Genomic DNA, 25,131 nt, shown 5'->3' with positions numbered 1-25,131 from the left:
TATGCTGAGAACATTAAAGTAGCTAAAATGCTCTTACTTTGCTTATGATATGGAGATAATCTAAGTATTTATAAACATTATACTTACACTACAGTCTCTACAAGAAAAAATCTTAGAATTACCAGTTTAAAATAAGGCTTTTATGCATCAGACTGTATTTGCAGAACTAATCCTATTACTCATTTATGATGAGGTTAACATATGCTTAGGAGCATGGTACAGTCTTAGAAGTCTGATGTCAGGATTTGCCACCTCACTTAACTTGTGGTAATGACAGTGGAGAGATGTAACTTGCTCACTGTCCTTTTGTTTAATGATATTTTAGCTACTGTTTTGGGTGGTATTTTTCGTCAACCAGTAACTAGTTATAGAAAAGGCCCATATTCTTGCTTGGAAGTGCAAAGAAATGTGTCTACAAGTGAAATTTCAAGATGTACTGGCAGGGCCAATTTCACCATCTGGACACTTTTTCTTCTATCATCATCCCTCCCCAAAAAGCTTGGTCTAGACAACCTAAGCAAACCAGTAAGGCAACTGATAACCTGGCAGGGATGGGTTTTTCAACAACTCATGCTTTATCAAATCTTCAGTCACATAAATGGCAACAGTGGGCAAGAAGGTACACTTTCAGGAGCTGTTCAACAGATGCAGGGAACAAAGACCCATGCAGTGAACATACCTGGGTTCATACTGACAAAGGTAAACAGAAAATTAAGTGAAGCTATAGAAAGAATAATATGCACTGTTAGAGATGGGTCAATCAAGGAAGTTTAAGGCCTAGTAGATGAAAGTTTTAGAAAAGTGTAAGGCATACATGGCATGTGCTTGTTAGCTCGCAGGGAAATTTAAGAGAAAGTCAGACACATGGAATGTTGACATTTCAGTACCCATGGACCTACCTGAAAAATGGATGGTACCAAAATTAGAAAGATCAACGAAGCAGAAGGTCGATAGATGCAAAATTGCTGATTATTTTAGTTTGTATGATCATGTACCAGATAAGGAAGAAAGGGGAAAAAACACTAATTGTTTATTGACCCATTTGCTATTGGACGTTGTGACAGCAACACCCAAAATAACTTATGTTGACTATGGGTTGCAGCTTTAGCTAAGCCCTCTTAAATTGTGTGCCTGAATTATTGATGGGCAGCTGTAGCAAAACCCTTTTAAATTGTGTGCCTGAATTATTGGTGGGAAGAGAAATGGTGAAAGTGTTTAGAAATGGCAACACATGATCCTAGTACCAGACAATGAGCTAATTTCGTCTGAGTATATTGGTCAGTAGCCATCAATATGTGAGAGAAGAAAGTACTATATCCTCTTGCTGCTAGTCCATCTAAAGCCCAGGGTATAGATACTGTAAGAATTGTGGATATCTCAGATGCAACAGACTCTGAGGAACTCAGTGAGCTAGAAAGTGAAGAAGGAACATAAAATAGTGAAAAAGATGACACTGACAGCTCTAAAATTGACGATCCAAGTGTAGAAGCATTAGGGGAAAACACTAAATTTAGGGGATGGGTCACCAGGTGGCAGAAACTGTTCACGTAATGTTTACCCAAAAAGTATGTGTTCGACACATTCAGGCTTGATAGGTAATTGTATTGTGACAGAAACATCTGAAAAACTTGATTTGTTATTAGACTTTTTTTGATATTCAGTAAGTGGATATGACAGTGGACTCCTGTGGTATAGTGGTTCACGTTCCTGACCTTGATGCATCACTTGCCGCCCATAGTTGAGTGCATAGTTTTGAATCCATAGACTGATTCACAGAGGTCATTAATCCAGGCTGTGGAAATGAGCTGTTTGAGAAAAGTATGTGGCATGACTACGTGGAATGAAGAAAGAAATCAAGGGGTGTATGAGATGTGGAATGAGAGATGTAGAGAGGCAGAGTGGGCAAAATTTAATACTTTGAGCTGGCATAGGCATGTAGAAAGAATGCACAATATGGAGTTTACAAGGAGAGTGTGGAGAGATAGACTGGAAGAGTACTGGGAGGAGAGAAATATTGGAAGAATGCATGGAATGATGTATGCGAGGAAGGCATGTAAGGACAGGGATAAGTGGAGACTCTTTTGACTTGGCCACCCCTTGATGGGAGTTCCTGGAGGGAACAGACATCAGAGATATAGATAGATAGATAGATAGATAGACTAAATAGCTGCAAACAGAAGTCAAGCAACAAGATTCTTGTAATTGCTTGTGTACCACAATTAGCTCCTACCTCCCTTATGAACCTGCTGTCTGTAGAAGCTGGGAATATTTGCTTCTCAAGTTGTATATCTCTGAAAGAAAAAAATGTAGGTTTTGAAGAATGAGAAATCCTTCCTCTCCAAGGCGGTGTCCAGCAAGTATAAAATTCCACTATAATATCTGGGGGTTAGAACCTTTCAAACCACCTATATTACTGGTGGAGAAGTGCTAGCTTTCCACATTTGTCACTATCCATCCACCATTGGCAGTGGCCATTCACTCATTTTTAACCTGCTTAAGGACAGTCAGAATTGCCACAATGATAATCTCATCAAGCTACTCACTTTCAAGGCTTGAACTGGCCAGGAACTCAGAATTCAAAGATCACAGGTAAAGTTTTCTTTTCCTAAAGAGAGGGGAAGGGAGAACAAGATAAGAAAACCATAATGTAGCTTTTAAAAACTGAAAATCCTTCTCCAAAGTAGTGTCCTGTGAGCATGAAATTTTCTCTGGTCTCAAGGAAAATTACTCTTTGATAACCACTCAACCATGGTAGTGGCATGTTACTCACTCATTGGGGTCTGCTTTTGGCCAATCAGAGATCACCACTGAGAGAGAGTCATTGATCCAATAAGTCTCAACCATGAGGAGCTCAAAATCTGGAGATAGGAAACAATGACCCAAAAGTAGTTAGTACAAGGAGGTTTTTTGAAAGAAAGAAAGGGGAAGAAATCCAAGAAAGAATGCTCATAAGATACTACTTCAAAAAGAAAATATTTCAATTTTCAAATCTTCATTTTTCCCTCCCATCTGTGTTTTATCTTATGAGTATGAAAGTATACCCACTTGAATTATGAGAAAGGTTTAAGAAAAAAATTCAAGATAAAAAGAGAACCCAAAAGTAATGATTTTTGGATATCTCTCAAAGTCAAAAATTCTGGTTCTCTATCTCCTTCTTACTCTTTCCCTTGAAGAGACAGTTCTAGATCTTGTTCTTGGAAAGCTGAATGGCCTTACAGAGAAAAAGGGTCACTAAAGGGTAAAGACTGCAAGGAATTTTTAACTGCTCTCCTTTACCAAGAGAAAGCATGGCCTGTTGTCTATACTGTTCCAAAGATATCACATGCCCTGGTTCAGTCCATTGACAGCACATCAACCCTAGTATACCACTGTTCCAAATCACTCTATACTGTGCACCCCTTTCACCCTCCTGCATGTTCAGGCCCTGATCACTTAAAATTTTTCACTCTATCCTTCCATCTCCAATTTGGGTCTCCCTGTTCCCTCTGCTTCTAACCCATATATCTCTGTCAACCTTTCCTCACTCATTCTATCCATATGTCTAAACCAAATATTTTAGTACACCCTCTTCTGCTCTCTCAATCACAATATCTTTTAAGCATACATCTCTCTTACCCTTTCATTACTTACTGAATCAAACCACCTCACACCACATATTGTCCTCAAACATTTCATTTCCGATACATCACCCTCTCCATACAGCTTTATCTATAGCCCACGCTTTGCATCCATATCCAAACATCTCCATTTTGGTGCTCCCAGATAACATTCTCTCTTTCCATTCATTCTTCAGTGCTCCCAGAACCTTCTCTTCCTCCCCCACCTTGTGATTTACTTCTGCTTCCATGGTTCCATTCAGTGCCATGTTCACTCCCAGATACCTAAAGCACTTCAGTTCTCCATTTTTTTGCCATTCAAACTCAATCCCATCTAACCTATCCCTCAATGCTGCTGAACTCTCTCCTTTTACACACTCTTCCAAACTCAGTCACCAACTTCTGCAGTTTCTCATTCAAATCTACCACCAGTGCTGTATCATCAGCTAACAACAGCTGACTCATTTCACATAATAACCTTGCTTTTATTCACATTCACTCTAAATTTTCTCCTTTCACACACTCTTCAAAGTTCAGTCGTGAACTTCTGTAGTTTCTCACTCTAATCTTCCACCAGAGCTGTATCATCAGCAAACAACAACTGACTCACTCTCCAGGTCCTTTCATTCCTTTCATTCTCTTTCAAAGAATCTCACATTTACCTTCCTCACCATCCCATCCATAAACAAACTGAACAACCATGGTGACCACACACTCTTGCTGAAGACCAACCTTCACCTGAAACCTTTCACTCTCCACTCTTTCTACTCGTACACCCTTGATAAAACTTCTCAAGACCTTTCACAAAGCATCTCGATCAACCTTATCATATGCCTTCTTCAGATCCATAAATGCTACAGATAAATCCATCTCTTTTTCTAAGTATTTCTCACACATATTCTTTAAAGCAAACACCTGATCCATGCAAATTTTACCACATCTGACACCACAGTGCTCCTCCTCAGTCTGATGCTCTGCACATGCTCACCCTCTCAGTCACCACCCTCCCATCAACCTTACCAGGTAGGCTTAACAAACTTATACCTCTGGTGTTTGAACATTAATCTTTATCCTCGGTGCCTCTATACAATAGCTCTATAAATGCACTATGATTCATATATACACTGAAAGTCCTTACCACCCAGTTAACAACAAAGTCTCCCCCCTTATTAAATTCAACTGCAATACCAGCCATCTTGCCATATATCATCTTAAGAAGGGCTTTCACCTAACCACTTTCCACAACAGCTTCCTAATCCACATCCAGGCCCCACTGACCTTTCCATGGTTTAACCCAAACACTTCACATGCCCTGGTTCAGTCCATTGACGGCACATTGACCCCGGTATACCTCCAATTTGTTCTCATGCTTCTCCTTGTTCCCTCCGTGACACTTATATCCTCTTTGTCAATCTTTCCTCACTCATTTTCTCCATATGTCCAAACCATTTCAGCACACTCTCTTCTGCTCTCTTAACCACACTTTTTATTTCCACGCATATCTCTTGCCCTTTCATTACTTACTCGATCAAACCACCTCACACCACATTTTGTCCTCAAACATTTAATTTCCAACACATCCACCCTCCTTTGTACACCCCTATCTATAGCCCATTCCTTACAACCATATAACATTGTTAGGACTACTATTCCTTCAAACATACCTACTTTTGCTCTCTGAGATAATGTTCTCTCCTTCCACACATTCTTCATTGCTCCCATACATTCTTTATTGCTCCCAGATCCTTTGACCCTTCCCCCATCCTATAACCCACTTCTGTTTCCATGGTTCCATTCACTGCCAAGTCCACTCCCAGATATCTAAAACTCTTCACTTCCTCATATTTTTCTCCATTCAGACTTACACCTCAACTAACTTGTCCCTCAACCCTGCTGAACCTAATAACCTTGCATTTATTTACATTAACTCTCAACTTTCTCTTTTCACTCACTTTTCCAAACTCAATCTCCAACTTCTGCAGTTTCTCACTTGAATCAGCCACCAGTACAGTATCATTGGAGAACAACATTTGACTCTTCCAGATCCATAAATGCTACATACAAATCCAAATGGTTTTCTAAGTATTTCTCACATATATTGCTCAAAGTAAACACCTTATCGACACATCCTCTACCACTTCTAAAACCACACTGTTCCTCCCCAATCTGATGCTTTGTACATGCCCTCACCCTCTCAATCAATAACCTTCCATACAATTTTTCAAGTATACTCCACAAACTTATGCATCTGCAGTTTGAACACTCATCTTTATCCCCTTTGCCTTTGTAAAATGACACTATACATGCATTCTGCCAATCCTCAATGAACATCCTTACCAACCAATGAACAACACATTTACCCCCTTTCTTGATAGATTCAACTGCAGTACCATCTAAACCTGCCACCTTGCCAGATTTCATCTGCAATGCTTTCACCACCTCTCTTTAACAAACCACTTTCCCTGACTCTCTCAATTTCCACACCACCTCAAACACCCTACATTTGCCTCTCTATCATTAAACACATTCAACAAACCTTCAAAATACTCACTCCATCTCCTCCGCACTTCATCACTACCTGTTATCACTTCCCCTTACCCCCTTCATGGATGTTCCCATTTGTTCTCTTGTATTTTGCGCATTATTTACCTCCTTCCAAAATATCTTTTTATTCTCCCTAGAGTTTAACGATACTCTCTCACCCCAACTCTCATTTGCTCTCCTTTTTTAACCCTTGCACCTTTCTCTTGACCTCCTGCTGCTTTCTCTTATACATCTCTCAGTCATTTTACTCCTTCCGTGCGAGTATCGTCCATACACCTTTCTTTTCTCTTTCACTAGTAACTTTACTTCATCCTACCACTCGCTACCCTTTCTAATCTGCCCACCTCCCAGCTTTCTCCTGCCACAAGCATCTCTTGCAAATGCCATCACTGACTGATTCCCTAAATAAATCCCATTCCTCACCCACTCCCCTTACGTCATTTGCTCACACCTTTTGCCATTCTACACTCTATCTCTCCTGGTACTTTCTCAGACAAGTCTCCTTTCCAAGCTCACTTACTCTCACCACTCTCTTCTCCCTGACATTATCTCTTCTTTTTTGAAAACCTCTACAAATCTTCACCTTTTCCTCCACAAGATAGTGATAAGACACCCTACCAGTTGCCCGTCTCAGCACATTAACATTTAAAAGTCTCTCTCTTACATGCTTGTCAATTAAAACGTAATCTAATAAAGCCCTATGACCATCTCTCCTACTCACGTATGTTTACTTGTGTATCTCTTAAACCAGGTATTCCCCATCACCAGTCTTTTTTTCAGCACATAAATCCTCAAACTATTCATCATTTTCATTCACAACACTGAATACCTCAAGAACACCAATTACACCCATACTGCCCCATTATTCACCTTCACAGTTAAATCACCCATCACTAATACCCAGTCTCGTGCACCAAAACTGCTGACACACTCACTCAGCTGCTCACAAAACACTTGCCTCTCAAGATTTTTCTTCTCATGACCAGGTGTATAAGCAATAATAATCACCTCTCTCTCTCCATCCACTTTCAGTTTTACCCACGTCAATCTAGAATTTACTTTCTTACACTCTGTCACACACTCCCACAAATCCTGCTTCAGGAGTAGTGCTTCTCCTTCATTAGTTCTTGTTCTCTCACTAGCCTCCTGACTTTACTCCCAAGACTTTTCCAAACCATTCTTTTCGTTTACCCTTGAGCTTCATTTCACTCAGAGTCAGAACATTCAGGTTTCTTTCCTCAAACATACTACCTCTCTCTCCTTTCTTCTCATCTTGGTAACATCCACACACATTTAGACACCCCAACTGAGCCTTAAAGGAGGATGAGCACTCCCTGCTTGACTCCTTCTTCTGTTTCCTTCTTTAGAAATTGAAATACAAGATGGGGAGGGTTTCCAGCCCCCCATGCCCCCTTTAATCGCCTTCTATGATATGCAGGGAATATGTGGGACGTGTTCTTTCTCCCCTATCCCCATACATACATACATACACATTTACATATTTGTACTTGTTCGTCTTCATCCATTCCTAGTGCCATCCTGCCCCACAGGAAAGCAGCATCACCACCCCCTGTGTCAGGAAGGTAGCACTAGGAAACATGAAGAAAGGCCACATCTGCTCACATTCATACACAAGCTGTCTTGTGTAATGCACTGAAACCATAGCTCCCAATCCACATCCAGGCCCCACAGACCTTTCAATGGTTTACCCTGGACGTTTCACATGCCCTGGTTCAGTTCATGACGGCACATGACTGACCCCACTATACCACATCGTTCCAGTTCATTCTATTCTGTGGACGCCTTTCATCCTTCTGCATCACTCATAATCTTTTTCACTCCATCCTTCCACCTCCAATTTGGTCTCCTGCTTAATGTGCATAGCATAATAACTATGGTGGTCCCTAACTCATGCATTCTGAAAACATTTTCAAAACTGACTGATGTGAGAACTATACACACTACAGGTGTGAAACAATAGAATGATGCACACTAACATAGTACAAGGAGACAAAACCTTGAAACTATAATCATGAAGAAGATCCTTCAAACTTTTGAAACTCTTACTTTCTGAATTATGAGTAAGTACAAAGAGAACAGCATGCATTTCCCTACATAGATACAAAAACACTGGACAACTGCAGGTGAAAATATAAAGGTTTACGTACTCAACTTTACAAGCCTGGGAGAAAGCATCCCACCATGGATTTTTCCCATCTTCAGCAACAGTTAACTTTTGACACATATCCTGAAATGAGGATTTTCATTTGTGAAATGAAGTTAAACATTAGTATAAACAGATGAGATTTTTAAATTTAAAATATCATGTGTATCAAGTGCAGTTACTCTGACCGCTAACATTACTAAGATTTTCTGTACTTTCTCCGATGAAACCCATCACTGTTTCTACAAGCTTTACTCACACAGCACATGCTCTAAAGAGACTGCCAATAAATCAAGAACTTGACAACAAATGTTGAGAATATCTATATCAGCAACTGTTATCTTAAACTTATAGGATATCAAGAAACAAACCTTTTTCTGAAACTCATAAGTGACATCTTCTCCTACTTCTTTGATCCATTTCTTGATCATTTCCTCAAGCTTTCCTAGATCTTGGGTTGGAGGTATGCGGATGTCAAATCCAACACTGAGTTCAGGAGGAACCACATTAAACTGGACACCACCCTACAAAACATTTTGTAATACTGAGATGAATTTCCTTTTGTGACATATGTGTATTCTTAAAATACCAAATGTGAGATACATTACACTGATCTTAAAGGGAAATGAGATACTTTACACAGACCTAAAAGGGAAACTATGGCTCTGAAGAGTATACCTTTATGATAACTTTTTCTTTCAGGATAAATGCTTGAGAGAAAATGGTTACTTATATACATAACATACATATACATAGCTTTATCCCTGGGGATAGGGAAGGTATGTCCTTAAGGGTAAGACAGGCATGAGTGGGGAAGGCCGAAGCACCTCTTCCTGATGCTGCTTCACAAAGGTGGAAAACAGCAAACAGGTACAAAAGACATGTATACAGTGATGCACTCCTGCAGATTACGGCAACTGCTACCAAGATAGAAATTATGTAAGTACATTAATAATAAGTCTTGAGTTCAACTAGGATTATTACATCAAAAATTCAGATAACAGAAACCTAGAAAACTAACATAATTCCTTAATTCAGGCATTTTCATTATTCCTATTCAGCTGTTAAAGGAAATGGGAACAAAAGAGATTCTTCAAATTATCAAAGTATATGTTTAGTGAAAGAACTTGGTAAGTTATGTGAGTGTGGTGGGATGCAAAGAGCTTCAGATTAGCGAGGAGCAGTGTGGCTTCACGAGGGGTAGAGGACTTGTGGCTCATGTACTTGCTATGAAGAATTTGTGTGAGAAATACTAAGAAACATAAGGGTTTGTATGAGGAATTCAAGGGTCTGGAGAAAGCATAGGATGAGACTGACAGAGATGTTTTGTGGTTGGTGTTACAAATATATGGTGTGACTCTTGGATGTGAATGTGCTGAGAGGGGCAGCTGGTGGGATGTCTGGTCATTGCTTCGTAGAGGCAAGGATGAAAGTTTGGAGAGGATTCTGGAAAATAGGAAATTATATGGGTGAGAAGAGGATGGTGATAGTGAGCTTGAATGTGTCAAGAAATACAATAAGAGATTGAGTGTAAAATGACAAAAAGTGAGAGAAAATGAAGCTGGGGGAGTGGCTGAGGAATGGGAGGTATTTAGGGAAGCAGTAATGGCATGTGTGGGAGAAGTGGGTGGAATGCAGAAGGTGGGATTTGGGCAGATAAGAAAAACTAGTGAATGGCGGGATGAAAGAGTAAAGTTGCTAGTGTTAGAAAAGAGAGGTGTATGGGCATGACTTACAAGGAAGGATAGCACATAACTGGGAGATGTACAAGAGAAAGTGGTAGGGGGTCATGAGGAGGATGCAAGGGCTGAAAAAGAGGGCAAATAATGGTTGGGGTGAGTATCAGTAAACTTTAGGGAAAATAAGATGTTTTGAAGAAGGTTAAGTGTGAGGAAAAAAGAGAATAAGTGGGAACATCAGAGATGGGGACAAATAGGGGAGTGATAACAGGTAATGATGAGGTGAAGAGTATTTATTTTGTAAGGATGTTATATGTGTTTGATGATAGGGGGGCAGATGTTGGGTGTATGGGTCAGGGAAGTGTGCAGTGTGAGAGAATCATGGAAAATGGTTTGGTGAAGAAAGAAGTGGTGAAAGCCTTATATAAGATGAAATGTGGTAAGGCACCTGGAGTGGATATTACTGCAGTAGAATTTCTTAAGAAAGAGGGTGACTTGTTAATTGGCTAGTTGGGATTTTCTGTGTATGTATGTATAGATCATGATGAGGTGCCTAAAGATTGGTAGAATGCCACTGTAAATGCTAGGGGGACAAAAATGAGTTTTCAAACTACGGAGGTGTATGGTACGGTGTATGGGAGAGTAGTGACTGAGAGGGTGAAGAAATGTACAGAGCATCAGACTGGGAGGAACAATATGGTTTCAGGAGTAATATAAGATGTGTGGACCAAGTGTGTACTTTAAAGAAAGTGTGTGAGCAATACTTAAAGGAACAAAAGGATTTCTATGCAGCTTTTATGGATCTAGAAAAAGCACATGATAGGGTTGATGGAAATGCTTTATAGAAAGTCTTATGAATATATAGTGTAAAAAGAAAGCTACCAGAAGCAGTGAAAATTTTTTAGCAAGAGTATAAGGCATGTAAAGGGGTAGGTAGAAAGGAGGATGAGTGGTTTCAGATGAAGGTTGGTCTGTAGCATGGGAGTGTGATGTCACCATGATTTTTTGATTTGTTTATAGATGGGTTGGTGAGGGAGGTCTTGGAGAGGTGAGTGTGCAATCTGTTGGGGGTTTAGGGGCAAGAGTGGGAAGTGGATTAGTTTTTTTTGCTTATGACACAGCACTGATGGCAGAGTCGAATGAGAAACTGCTGAAACTTGTGACTGACTTTGGGAAAGTGCATGAAAGGATGAAGCTGAGTGTAAAACTGAATGAATTTAAGCAAGGTTATGAGGTTTAGCAAAGCAGATGCGAAAATTAGTTGGGGCGAGGTAGAATGAAGAAAAGTTGGAGTAACTGGGAAGGTTTTAGATACCTGGGAGTGGACAAGGCAGCAAATGAAACCATGAAAGTGAGAGCAAGTCATAAGTTAGGTAAGGAGGCGAAGGTTCTGGGAGCACTTAGGAATCAGTGGAAAGAATGGTCACTATCTGGAAGGGTGGAAATGGGTATGTCTGAAGATACAGTAGTCCCTAAACAGTTATATGATGCGTGGCATGGGCTGCAGATGTGAATGTGTGCCGGATGCTTTGGAAATGAAATGTTTAAGGATGATATGTGGTGTGAGATGGTTTGGTCATGTATATAATAAAAGGGTAAGAAAGAAGTGTGGTAATAAGGAGTATGGCAGAGAGCTGAATAGGGTTTGCTGAAATATATATTCACTTTGAAGAATGTATGTGAGAAATACTTAAAAAAGCAAATGGATTTGTATGTAGCATTTATGGATCTGGAGAAGGCATATGACAGAGTTGATAGAGATGCTCTGTGGAAGGTATTAAGAATATATGGTGTGGGAGGCAAGTTGTTAGTCACAGTGAATAGTTTTTATCGAGGATGTAAGGCATGTGTATGAGTAGGAAGAGAGGAAAGTGATTGGTTCTCGATGAATGTTGGTTTGCGGCAGGGGTGCGTGATGTCTCCATGGTTATTTAATATGTTTATGGATGGGGTTGTTAGGGAGGTGAATGCAAGAGTTTTGGAAGTCATAAGTTAGGTAAGGAGGCGAAGGTTCTGGGAGCACTTAGGAATCAGTGGAAAGAATGGTCACTATCTGGAAGGGTGGAAATGGGTATGTCTGAAGATACAGTAGTCCCTAAACAGTTATATGATGCGTGGCATGGGCTGCAGATGTGAATGTGTGCCGGATGCTTTGGAAATGAAATGTTTAAGGATGATATGTGGTGTGAGATGGTTTGGTCATGTATATAATAAAAGGGTAAGAAAGAAGTGTGGTAATAAGGAGTATGGCAGAGAGCTGAATAGGGTTTGCTGAAATATATATTCACTTTGAAGAATGTATGTGAGAAATACTTAAAAAAGCAAATGGATTTGTATGTAGCATTTATGGATCTGGAGAAGGCATATGACAGAGTTGATAGAGATGCTCTGTGGAAGGTATTAAGAATATATGGTGTGGGAGGCAAGTTGTTAGTCACAGTGAATAGTTTTTATCGAGGATGTAAGGCATGTGTATGAGTAGGAAGAGAGGAAAGTGATTGGTTCTCGATGAATGTTGGTTTGCGGCAGGGGTGCGTGATGTCTCCATGGTTATTTAATATGTTTATGGATGGGGTTGTTAGGGAGGTGAATGCAAGAGTTTTGGAAAGGGGGGCAAGTATGCAGTCTGTTGTGGATGATAGGGCTTGGGAAGTGAGTCAGTTGTTCGCTGATGATAAAGCGCTGGTGGCTGATTCAGGTGAGAAACTGCAGAAGCTGGTGACTGAGTTTGGTTTGGTAAAGTGTGTGAAAGAAGAAACCTGAGAGTAAATGTGAATAAGAGGAAGGTTATTAGGTACAGTAGGGTTGAGGGACAAGTCAACTGGGAGGTAAGTTTGAATGGAGAAAAACTGGAGGAAGTGAAGTGATTTAGATATCTGGGAGTGGATTTGGTAGTGGATGGAACGATGGAAGCGGAAGTGAATCATAGGATGGGGGAGGGGGAGAAAGTTCTGGGAGTGTTGAAAAATGTATTTAAGTCGAGAACGTTATCTTGGAAAGCAAAAACGGGTATGTTTGAAGGAATAGTGGTTCCAACAATGTTATATGGGTGCGAGGCATGGGCTATAGATAGAGTTGTGCGGAGGAGGGTGGATGTGGTGGAAATGAGATGTTTGAGGACAATATCTGGTGTGAGGTGGTTTGATCAAGTAAGTAATGAAAGGGTAAGAGAGATGTGTCGTAATAAAAAGAGTGTGGTTGAGAGAGCAGAAGAGGGTGTTTTGAAATGTTTGGTCACATGAAGAGAATGGGTGAGGAAAGATTGACAAAGATGATATATGTGTCAGAGGTGGAGGGAACGAGGAGAAGTGGAAGACCATGCAGGAGGGTGAAAGGCGTGCAAGAAATAGAGTGAATTGGAACGATATGGTATACTGGGGTCGACGTGCTGTCAATGGATTGAACCAGGGCATGTGAAGTGTCTGGGGTAAACCATGGAAAGTTTTGTGGGGCCTGGATGTGGAAAGGGAGCTGTGGTTTTGGTGCATTATATATGACAGCTAGAGATTGAGTGTGAACGAATGTGGCCTTTGTTGTTTTTTCCTAGCGCTACCTTGCGCACATGCGGGGGGAGGGGGTTGTCATTTCATGTGTGGCGGGGTGGTGACAGGAATGAATAAGGGCAGACAGAATAAATTATGTACATGTGTATATATGTATACGTCTCTGTGTGTGTGTATATATACGTATACGTTGAGATGTATAGGTATGTATATGTGCATGTGTGGACGTGTATGTATATACATGTGTATGTGGGTGGGTTGGGCCATTCTTTAGTCTGTTTCCTTGAGCTACCTTGCTGAGGCGGGAGACTGGTTGGTAAGGTTATGTAATGTATGTATGACTCATGGTGAGGTGCCTGAGGATTGCGGAATGCGTGCATAGTGCCATTGTACAAAGGCAAAGGAGATAAGAGTGAGTGCTCAAATTACAGAGGTTTAAGTTTGTTGAGTATTCCTGGTAAATTATATGGGAGGGTATTAATTGAGAGGGTGAAGGCATGTACAGAGCATCAGATTGGGGAAGAGCAGTGTGGTTTCAGAAGTGGTAGAGGATGTGTGGATCAGGTGTTTGCTTTGAAGAATGTATGTGAGAAATACTTAGAAAAGCAAATGGATTTGTATGTAGCATTTATGGATCTGGAGAAGGCATATGATAGAGTTGATAGAGATGCTCTGTGGAAGGTATTAAGAATATATGGTGTGGGAGGCAAGTTGTTAGAAGCAGTGAAAAGTTTTTATTGAGGATGTAAGGCATGTGTACGTGTAGGAAGAGAGGAAAGTGATTGGTTCTCAGTGAATGTAGGTTTGCGGCAGGGGTGTGTGATGTCTCCATGGTTGTTTAATTTGTTTATGGATGGGGTTGTTAGGGAGGTAAATGCAAGAGTTTTGGAAAGAGGGGCAAGTATGAAGTCTGTTGGGGATGAGAGAGCTTGGGAAGTGAGTCAGTTGTTGTTCGCTGATGACACAGCGCTGGTGGCTGATTCATGTGTGAAACTGCAGAAGCTGGTGACTGAGTTTGGTAAAGTGTGTGGAAGAAGAAAGTTAAGAGTAAATGTGAATAAGAGCAAGGTTATTAGGTACAGTAGGGTTGAGGGTCAAGTCAATTGGGAGGTGAGTTTGAATGGAGAAAAACTGGAGGAAGTTAAGTGTTTTAGATATCTGGGAGTGGATCTGGCAGCGGATGGAACCATAGAAGCGGAAGTGGATCATAGGGTGGGGGAGGGGGCGAAAATTCTGGGGGCCTTGAAGAATGTGTGGAAGTCGAGAACATTATCTCGGAAAGCAAAAATGGGTATGTTTGAAGGAATAGTGGTTCCAACAATGTTGTATGGTTGCGAGGCGTGGACTATGGATAGAGTTGTGCGCAGGAGGATGGATGTGCTGGAAATGAGATGTTTGAGGACAATGTGTGGTGTGAGGTGGTTTGATCGAGTGAGTAACGTAAGGGTAAGAGAGATGTGTGGAAATAAAAAGAGCGTGGTTGAGAGAGCAGAAGAGGGTGTTTTGAAGTGGTTTGGGCACATGGAGAGGATGAGTGAGGAAAGATTGACCAAGAGGATATATGTGTTGGAGGTGGAGGGAACAAGGAGAAGAGGGAGACCAAATTGGAGGTGGAAAGATGGAGTGAAAAAGATTTTGTGTGATCGGGGCCTGAACATGCAGGAGGGTGAAAGGAGGGCAAGGAATAGAGTGAATTGGAGCGATGTGGTATACCGGGGCTGACGTGCTGTCAGTGGATTGAATCAAGGCATGTGAAGCGTCTGGGGTAAACCATGGAAAGCTGTGTAGGTATGTATATTTGCGTGTGTGGACGTATGTATATACATGTGTATGGGGGGGGGGGGCCATTTCTTTCGTCTCTTTCCTTCTTTCCTTGCGCTACCTCGCAAACGCGGGAGACAGCGACAAAGTATAAAAAAAATATATATATATATATATATATATATATATATATATATGTAGCATTTATGGATCTGGAGAAGGCATATGATAGAGTTGATAGAGATGCTCTGTGGAAGGTATTAAGAATATATGGTGTGGGAGGCAAGTTGTTAGAAGCAGTGAAAAGTTTTTATCGAGGATGTAAGGCATGTGTACGTGTAGGAAGAGAGGAAAGTGATTGGTTCTCAGTGAATGTAGGTTTGCGGCAGGGGTGTGTGATGTCTCCATGGTTGTTTAATTTGTTTATGGATGGGGTTGTTAGGGAGGTGAATGCAAGAGTTTTGGAAAGAGGGGCAAGTATGAAGTCTGTTGGGGATGAGAGAGCTTGGGAAGTGAGTCAGTTGTTGTTCGCTGATGATACAGCGCTGGTGGCTGATTCATGTGAGAAACTACAGAAGCTGGTGACTGAGTTTGGTAAAGTGTGTGAAAGAAGAAAGTTAAGAGTAAATGTGAATAAGAGCAAGGTTATTAGGTACAGTAGGGTTGAGGGTCAAGTCAACTGGGAGGTGAGTTTGAATGGAGAAAAACTGGAGGAAGTGAAGTGTTTTAGATATCTGGGAGTGGATCTGGCAGCGGATGGAACCATGGAAGCAGAAGTGGATCATAGGGTGGAGGAGGGGGCGAAAATTCTGGGAGCCTTGAAGAATGTGTGGAAGTCGAGAACATTATCTCGGAGAGCAAAAATGGGTATGTTTGAAGGAATAGTGGTTCCAACAATGTTGTATGGTTGCGAGGCGTGGACTATGGATAGAGTTGTGCGCAGGAGGATGGATGTGCTGGAAATGAGATGTTTGAGGACAATGTGTGGTGTGAGGTGGTTTGATCGAGTAAGTAACGTAAGGGTAAGAGAGATGTGTGGAAATAAAAAGAGCGTGGTTGAGAGAGCAGAGGAGGGTGTTTTGAAATGGTTTGGTCACATGGAGAGAATGAGTGAGGAAAGATTGACCAAGAGGATATATGTGTCGGAGGTGGAGGGAACGAGGAGAAGAGGGAGACCAAATTGGAGGTGGAAAGATGGAGTGAAAAAGATTTTGTGTGATCGGGGCCTGAACATGCAGGAGGGTGAAGAGTGTATGGGGGTGGGTGGGCCATTTCTTTCGTCTTTTCTCTTCTTGCGCTACCTCGCAAACGCGGGAGACAGCACAAAGAAAAAAAAAAAATATATATATATATATATATATATATATATATATATATATATATTTTTTTTTTTTTTAAAATATATGGCATTTCTGGAGAGGTAGCTAAGATAAGAGGATTGCTTTATGAGTATGCTCTCGTGGCATGTTCTTGAAATTAAAAAATAAAACGGTGGGGAGGATTTTAGCCACCGCTGAACTTTTTATCGGCATTACTGGACTACGTAGGAATAGGAAAGTATTCTTCTCTCAGGTGAAATGTAGTTTCGGCATATTTTATGATATGTATCAATATTGTTTAATTTGTTTAGGATGGGGTATTTAGGGAGCATGTGGATTGCCAAAGAGTTTTGGAAAGAGTGGGAAGTTGGTTGTTGGGATGGAGTGGTTGGGAAGTGAAGTAACATTGTTAGTGAAGATGAAAAGGCTGGACGATTCATTGCAGGAAAAAATGCAATGACTGGAGTTGGTTAAAGAGTGAAGAGGCAAAGTAAAGGAGCAAAGTGAAAAAGAGCAAAGGTTATAGGTAGTAGGAGTTATCAAGTAAATTTTAGGGAGTTAATGAAAAAGACTGAGGGGGAAATAAGTGTTTAGATACAGGGAGTGGAATCTGAGGCAGCAGATGGGATGGAAACAAGTAGTGGTGATTAGGGTGGGGAGGGTGGAATTTGGAAGTTTGTTGAATGTTGGATAAGTGGCAGATAATTATTCGAGGAGAGCAAAATGGGTAGTTGGAAAGATTTGGTTCAAACAAATGGTTAGTAAGTTTGCGGAAGTGGAAGCAGGATTTAGAGTGGTATGCAGTGGGAATGATTTAAAAAAGATGTGGGACTATATTGTGATGGTTGGTAGGTTATTGAATGAGTAAGTAATGTGAGGGCTAGATTGTGAGATGTGATGTGCAATTGTAAAAGGCAAGGGGATAGCAGAAGGATGGGTGAAAGGAGGAGCAAGGAATAGAGTGAGTTGGAGCGATGTGGTATACCGGGGTTGACGTGCTGTCAGTGGATTGAATCAGGGGCATGTGAAGCGTCTGGGGTAAACCATGGAAAGCTGTGTAGGTATGTATATTTGCGTGTGTGGACGTATGTATATACATGTGTATGGGGGTGGGTTGGGCCATTTCTTTCGTCTGTTTCCTTGCGCTACCTCGCAAACGCGGGAGACAGCAACAAAGCAAAAAAAAAAAAAATATATATATATATATATATATATATATATATATATATATTTTTTTTTTTTTTTTCAAACTATTCGCCATTTCCCGCGTTAGCGAGGTAGCGTTAAGAACAGAGGACTGGGCCTTTTTTGGAATATCCTCACCTGGCCCCCCCTGTTCCTTCTTTTGGAAAATTAAAAAAAAAAACGAGAGGGGAGGATTTCCAGCCCCCCGCTCCCTCCCCTTTTAGTCGCCTTCTACGACACGCAGGGAATACGTGGGAAGTATTCTTTCTCCCCTATCCCCAGGGATATATATATATATATATATATATATATATATATATATATATATATATATATATATATAATTAAGGGGAGTGGGGGAGGAATGGGATGTATTTAGGGAAGCAGTGATGGATTGCACAAAAGATGCTTATGGCATGAGAAGAGTGGGAGGTGGGTTGATTAGAAAGGGTAGTGAGTGGTGGGATGAAGAAGTAACATTATTAGTGAAAGAGAAGAGAGAGGCATTTGGACGATTTTTGCAGGGAAAAAATGCAATTGAGTGGGAGATGTATAAAAGAAAGAGACAGGAGGTCAAGAGAAAGGTGCAAGAGGTGAAAAAGAGGGCAAATGAGAGTTGAGGTGAGAGAGTATCATTAAATTTTAGGGAGAATAAAAAGATGTTCTGGAAGGAGGTAAATAAAGTGCGTAAGACAAGGGAGCAAATGGGAACTTCAGTGAAGGGCGCAAATGGGGAGGTGATAACAAGTAGTGGTGATGTGAGGAGGTGGAGTGAGTATTTTGAAGGTTTGTTGAATGTTTGATGATAGAGTGGCAGATATAGGGTGTTTTGTTCGAGGTGGTGTGCAAAGTGAGAGGGTTAGGGAAAATGATTTGGTAAACAGAGAAGAGGTAGTAAAAGCTTTGCGGAAGATGAAAGCCGGCAAGGCAACAGGTTTGGATGGTATTGCAGTGGAATTTATTAAAAAAGGGGGTGACTGTATTGTTGACTGGTTGGTAAGGTTATTTAATGTATGTATGACTCATGGTGAGGTGCCTGAGGATTGTCGGAATGCGTGCATAGTGCCATTGTACAAAGGCAAAGGGGATAAGAGTGAGTGCTCAAATTACAGAGGTATAAGTTTGTTGAGTATTCCTGGTAAATTATATGGGAGGGTATTGATTGAGAGGGTGAAGGCATGTACAGAGCATCAGATTGGGGAAGAGCAGTGTGGTTTCAGAAGTGGTAGAGGATGTGTGGATCAGGTGTTTGCTTTGAAGAATGTATGTGAGAAATACTTAGAAAAGCAAATGGATTTGTCTGTAGCATTTATGGATCTGGAGAAGGCATATGATAGAGTTGATAGAGATGCTTTGTGGAAGGTATTAAGAATATATGGTGTGGGAGGCAAGTTGTTAGAAGCAGTGAAAAGTTTTTATCGAGGATGTAAGGCATGTGTATGTGTAGGAAGAGAGGAAAGTGATTGGTTCTCAGTGAATGTAGGTTTGCGGCAGGGGTGTGTGATGTCTCCATGGTTGTTTAATTTGTTTATGGATGGGGTTGTTAGGGATGTGAATGCAAGAGTTTTGGAAAGAGGGGCAAGTATGAAGTCTGTTGTGGATGAGAGAGCTTGGGAAGTGAGTCAGTTGTTGTTCGCTGATGATACAGCGCTGGTGGCTGATTCATGTGAGAAACTGCAGAAGCTGGTGGCTGAGTTTGGTAAAGTGTGTGAAAGAAGAAAGTTAAGAGTAAATGTGAATAAGAGCAGGGCCATTTTTTCGTCTTTCCTTGCGCTCAAGGTTATTAGGTACAGTAGGGTTGAGGGTCAAGTCAATTGGGAGGTAAGTTTGAATGGAGAAAAACTGGAGGAAGTAAAGTGTTTTAGATATCTGGGAGTGGATCTGGCAGCGGATGGAACCATGGAAGTGGAAGTGGATCATAGGGTGGGGGAGGGGGCGAAAATCCTAGGAGCCTTGAAGAATGTGTGGAAGTCGAGAACATTATCTCGGAAAGCAAAAATGGGTATGTTTGAAGGAATAGTGGTTCCAACAATGTTGTATGGTTGCAAGGCGTGGGGTATGGATAGAGTTGTGCGCAGGAGGGTGTATGTGCTGGAAATGAGGTGTTTGAGGACAATGTGTGGTGTGAGGTGGTTTGATCGAGTAAGTAACGTAAGGGTAAGAGAGATGTGTGGAAATAAAAAGAGCGTGGTTGAGAGAGCAGAGAAGGGTGTTTTGAAATGGTTTGGGCACATGGAGAGAATGAGTGAGGAAAGATTGACCAAGAGGTTATATGTGTTGGAGGTAGAGGGAACGAGAAGTGGGAGACCAAATTGGAGGTGGAAAGATGGAGTGAAGAAGATTTTGTGTGATCGGGGCCTGAACATGCAGGAGGATGAAAGGAGGGCAAGGAATAGAGTGAACTGGAGCGATGTGGTATACCGGGGTTGACGTGCTGTCAGTGGATTGAATCATGGCATGTGAAGCGTCTGGTGGTAAACCATGGAAAGCTGTGTAGATATGTATATTTGCGTGTGTGGACGTGTATGTATATACATGTGTATGGGGGTGGGTTAGGCCATTTCTTTCGTCTGTTTCCTTGCGCTACCTCGCAAACGCGGGAGACAGCGACAAAGCAAAAAAAAAATATATATATATTTACATTTATAATATATATCTGTGTGTGTGTGTGTGTGTGTGTGTGTGTGTGTGTGTGTGTATGTGCATATGTGGGCATTTATGTATGTATATATATATATATATATATATATATATATATATATATATATATATATATATAGTATTTTTTTTTTTTTCATACTATTCGCCATTTCCCGCGATAGCGAGGTAGCGTTAAGAACAGAGGACTGGACCTTTGAGGGAATATCCTCACCTGGCCCCCTTCTCTGTTCCTTCTTTGGAAAAATTAAAAAAAAAACGAGAGGGAAGGATTTCCAGCCCTCCACTCCCTCCCCTTTTAGTCGCCTTCTATAACAAGCAGGGAATACGTGGGAAGTATTCTTAATCCCCTATCCCCAGGGATAATATATATATATATATATATATATATATATATATATATATATATATATATATATATATATATATATATATATATGTGTGTGTGTGTGTGTGTGTGTGTGTATACGAGTGGATGGGCCATTCTTTGTTTCCTGGCACTTGTTGCTGACTCGGGAAACAGCGATTATGTATAATAAATGTAAATATGAATTGGGGCAATGTGATATGCAGGGGGTTATGTGCCTTCTGTGGATTGAACTGAGACATGTGGAGCAGCTGGAGGAAACTATGGAAGGTTATGTGCAGCCTGTTTATTTTATTTTTCATTTTCTATTTATTATTTTTTTTTTAGGAGGGATGTGGTTTTTTATGCGTTGTACATGGCAGTTGGAGAGTGGATGTAAGCAAGTGAGGCCTTTACTTCATCATTCATGGCACTACCTCATTAATACAGGGGCTGTGAACAAGAAGGAAAGGAAGAAAAAGATGTAGGAAATTGATATAATTCATCAAAAACCTGAAAGAATGAGAGAAAGAATATTACCTGAAGCATGGTAAGATTAAGAGTGATGACATCCCCAAGGTGCAGGTCTTGGTGCTCTTTCAGTTTCTGCTGCTCTTGGTCTCGAAAGTTGAGAAAAGAGTTGATCACCTTACGCAGTTTTTCTCCAGCTGAGTTGGAGATGAACTGCGATCCATGACCAGGTTGACCTGGGCATCTAACAAACACCCCTAGGGTATTGAATTACATCATATGTGTAAACTGACAGCAAAAGTGTTAACAAAATAACAGTTAACAGATTCGAAGATGAAAGGAGCTGAATTTATGTTTCCATCCAACAGGATAAAACATTTGAAAAGTGAAAGAAGAGAATGAATTCAAACATGAAATTCACTGGAATAAAGCCAATCAAACAAGTCACCAAAAAGGTTACTGATGATGTGAAAAAACATTTTTCTACCATAGGTAGACCTCTGTGAGCACCTACGAAAGCACTTGCTCAGTGGTAGGTTAAAACAGTATTAACCCCCTGCAACCACATGGAATCACTCCTTTCAACCTTCAAATGCTTGGTCAGAGGGCTCTTAAGACCACAGAGCAACCCATTCAGACACAAAATCATGGTATTGAGATATAGTACCACCAAGAAACATCTCTTCCATATTTATTCACATTCACTGCTGATGTGAACTTTGCTTTGAATCTGATACTGTCTAGAATCAAGAAGTAGTATTTGAAAAAGAAGGGAAAGTAATTACGTGGAAACTATTACAGCTTTTTTTACAGTAGAGAAATGGATTTCCATTTCTGAAAACTTACATTTTTCATCCAGGGGCAGAGCCCTATGAGCATCTTAAGGGTATATCCACATTAAGGAGGAGGGACTCTGGAAAACTCATGAAAAAAAACAGGGAAAGAAAATAGCCAAAGAGACAGGTAAGCTCATAAACATTTCATGTATCTTGTCATGTTTCAGCATGCTTTTTAAGTATGCAGTCTAACATAACATTATGAAAATGTGCTATATACAGATCTAGGTTGTTCATGAGACTGATGATATCTACTAACATGTGCTTTCCTTGCTGTCTCCTCCATCCCACCTAAGTACTTTTAGGGTTAATAAATCTTCAACTGCAAATGCACTAAACTTTCTCATCTGCATCCTTCCCTGTTAAATTCTTCCAGAATAGTTTACTCTAGTTATCTGTTCTTTTTATGAAATCAAGATCCTGATATTGCAATGTCTGCCATATTTCCATGTACTCTAAATATATTATTTCATATGGAACAATATCTAACATTTTACTTGAACGAAAGTAGTACACAGCTTATAACTGAGAAAGAATGTATTGGCAAAATCTCAATTACATTGAAATAATAAAGTACAGGTACACCACCGAATTTCCGGCAACTGATGGTTTGACACCTCCTTTAGTAAGGACAAAATTACGTGAGGGAACTTGAAATTACCAAGGCCACCAGAGTAGTTTACTAGGCAGCCACAGATTGCGTTGTGTAGGGCACACTGATTTACATTTTTTACACTGCACTTGGTGGCGATACCACAATTCTGTGAGATTCTTAGCTTATTTTGCTTAAATTTAATCCTAGCTATGGGTTCTAAGACATATGAGAGTGTCAGTCGTGGTGTCAGAAGTAAATACCATTCCATATTGATCCAAGGTAAAGTAGGATTGTTGAAAAAAAATGAACCGTGGTGTTTCTGTGCGTAAGCTGTGTGACATCTACAGTATTGGTTCATCAACTGTTTATGATATAAAGAAGCAAAAGGAAGGAAATATTGAAATTCTATGCAGACAGTGATTCCAAGAAGAAAATGACGATTAGAAAAATGATGAAAGATGATGGAATGGTTTCAACAGCACTGGAGTGATGAAGTGGACTTGTCAGGTAGCATGATAATGGACTGTGCTAAGGTGTTCCATAAAGAACTTAAATTACAACATGAGCATGACTATTGTGAAGGATGGCTTCAAAGATTCAAGAAGTGTAATGAAATTTCCATGAATAAAGTGCGTAGAAAAGTGGTCTGCAAACCACAGAGGAGCTACCGAGTATGTGAACAAATTTGCAAAACTTGTAGCTGACAAGCACCTCACTCCTGAGCAGGTGCATAAGTACCTGTATTTCACTCATTTATTTGATTTACATTTAATATTTGTTTAATCTAAATTTCTTGCAGTCCATGGTATACTTTAGACACATGGGAATTGTATAATTAGTGGGTTAGAGGTGTGTTGATGAATTATTACTACGTGACCATAGTTGGTCCGGCAAAATGGTTAATTTGGCAAGGCTCTGGAACCAAAAGTGCTGGAAAATCGGTGGTGTACCTGTAATAAGTAATAAGTACAGCTCGTGTATGGACATTAGCAGATGTGTCCTTTCTTCGTCTGTTTCCTGGTGCTACCTCGTTGATGCAGGGGGAGGCGATCGGGTGAGGGGAGAAGAAAAGAATGTATAAGTTACCATTTCTTCTTTTCTTTCATGCATTTTGTGCTGTTTCCTGTGGGGTCGGGTAGTGTCAGGAATGGATAACAGCAAGCATGTATGAACATGTATATGTGTAAGTATATGTATGTGTATGTATATGCATGTATTTATATATATGTGTATATGAGTGGATGGACCTCTCTTCATCTGTCTCCTGGTGCTACCTCACTAATGCGGGGGAACGGCAATCAAGTATAGAAAAGCCTTTAATAAGGTACCCTTAAACTACTTATACTATACATGAAGAAAATAGAAAAAATAATGTGATTCTTACACCATGGCGCTCTCTCTCCATAAAACACGGTGAACTTTTCTGTTGGATTAGCATAACCCTCATCCAAAGCGAAGCCAACTTTTAACTTCTTGAAGACCTCAGTCTTTACAAATTGTGCCATGCCATCAACTCCACCAATCTCCTCATCTGTAAATAAAATACTTATCAAGTAAATGCACTTAGAGATCATGAGGCAAAATTTCTTGTCCATCAGTCTTCATCCCAATACTTTTTCTATCTTTACAGCAATAAGGGCCATGCAAGAACTCTCAAGTCCCACTGTATACCACCCTATATAGCAATCTACAGAAAAAGCTATATATATTACTCCCTCATTCAATCTTCAGCCATACCTAAAGCTTTCTGCTTTTACTGCAACTAAACTCGACCATAATTTCCAAGTTATTTCCTAATAACCCAGACCACTTTAGCATTCAACCTTTTTCAATCCTTTTCATATCTCATAACCCTGTGCCACAATTTAAGACAAAAGAGCAAAGCTTTTTGACTTAATTTCCAATTTCAGAGCAAGAAGACCCAAGCAGGATATCTTTCATGTTCAGCAGTAGTGCATAACTTTATTATTACATTTATTATTACATAACCACAGGATCACTTCTCTAAGGGCTCCTGCATCTCAAAGACTGCTACAATCAGCAACAGAGAAAGGATAGACTCCTTTGAAGTGAGAATTCCTTCAAGGAGCATTTCCTCTGATGAAACAACCTCACTGAAGGTGAGTTATCACCTACGGTGTAATCATAAGTAGGCAGAGTCCAGCAATGAAGCTCTTTATGTTAATCCACATTAATACCTGCCTCACACATTCTTCACTATGTCCTCAGACTTTACCTTCATTATTCTGCATTCTGCATGTCCTATTGTTAAACTCTCTCCAGTATGCCTCTCTCATCAGATTTCTACATTCAGTCTTTTTTTACTGGGTGAATTGGTTTTAACACTCCACTTTGGTCTATTTCAGTGGCTCCCCTCCAAAAATCTAATGTTCCTTTATTTCCTCATTCCTTCTGATGTACTTTTCAAATTCCTCATTGCTGTTTCAAGAATTCCAGCTCTTCTCTGATTAATG

General features: G+C 40.4%; 2 protein-coding genes across 4 annotated transcripts in view; one reads left to right on the top strand and one right to left on the bottom strand.

Moving 5' to 3' along the window:
- LOC139755511 (E3 ubiquitin-protein ligase MARCHF5-like) overlaps positions 1-25,131 on the top strand; it is a 111,179-nt gene that overhangs the window by 5,473 nt on the left and 80,575 nt on the right. The gene's annotated exons all lie outside the window — the stretch shown is intronic.
- Positions 1-25,131, bottom strand: part of LOC139755509 (aminoacylase-1-like) — a 43,111-nt gene that overhangs the window by 1,782 nt on the left and 16,198 nt on the right. For 2 of the 3 annotated variants that reach the window (XM_071673880.1, XM_071673882.1), the window contains exons 4-8: positions 24,042-24,188; positions 21,296-21,483; positions 8,676-8,828; positions 8,309-8,388; positions 2,231-2,291 (exon numbers count right to left, since the gene is read on the bottom strand). In XM_071673880.1, the coding sequence (XP_071529981.1) occupies positions 2,231-2,291; positions 8,309-8,388; positions 8,676-8,828; positions 21,296-21,483; positions 24,042-24,188 (629 nt within the window). The remainder of the gene's footprint in view (positions 1-2,230; positions 2,292-8,308; positions 8,389-8,675; positions 8,829-21,295; positions 21,484-24,041; positions 24,189-25,131) is intronic. The other variant, XM_071673881.1, reaches the window with a different exon arrangement.

The sequence above is a fragment of the Panulirus ornatus genome, chromosome 19 (assembly GCF_036320965.1).
Source record: "Panulirus ornatus isolate Po-2019 chromosome 19, ASM3632096v1, whole genome shotgun sequence".
NCBI lineage: Eukaryota > Metazoa > Arthropoda > Malacostraca > Decapoda > Palinuridae > Panulirus > Panulirus ornatus.
The sequence above is the reverse complement of the archived record's forward strand: the minus strand, read 5'-3'. Positions and strand labels throughout refer to the sequence as shown.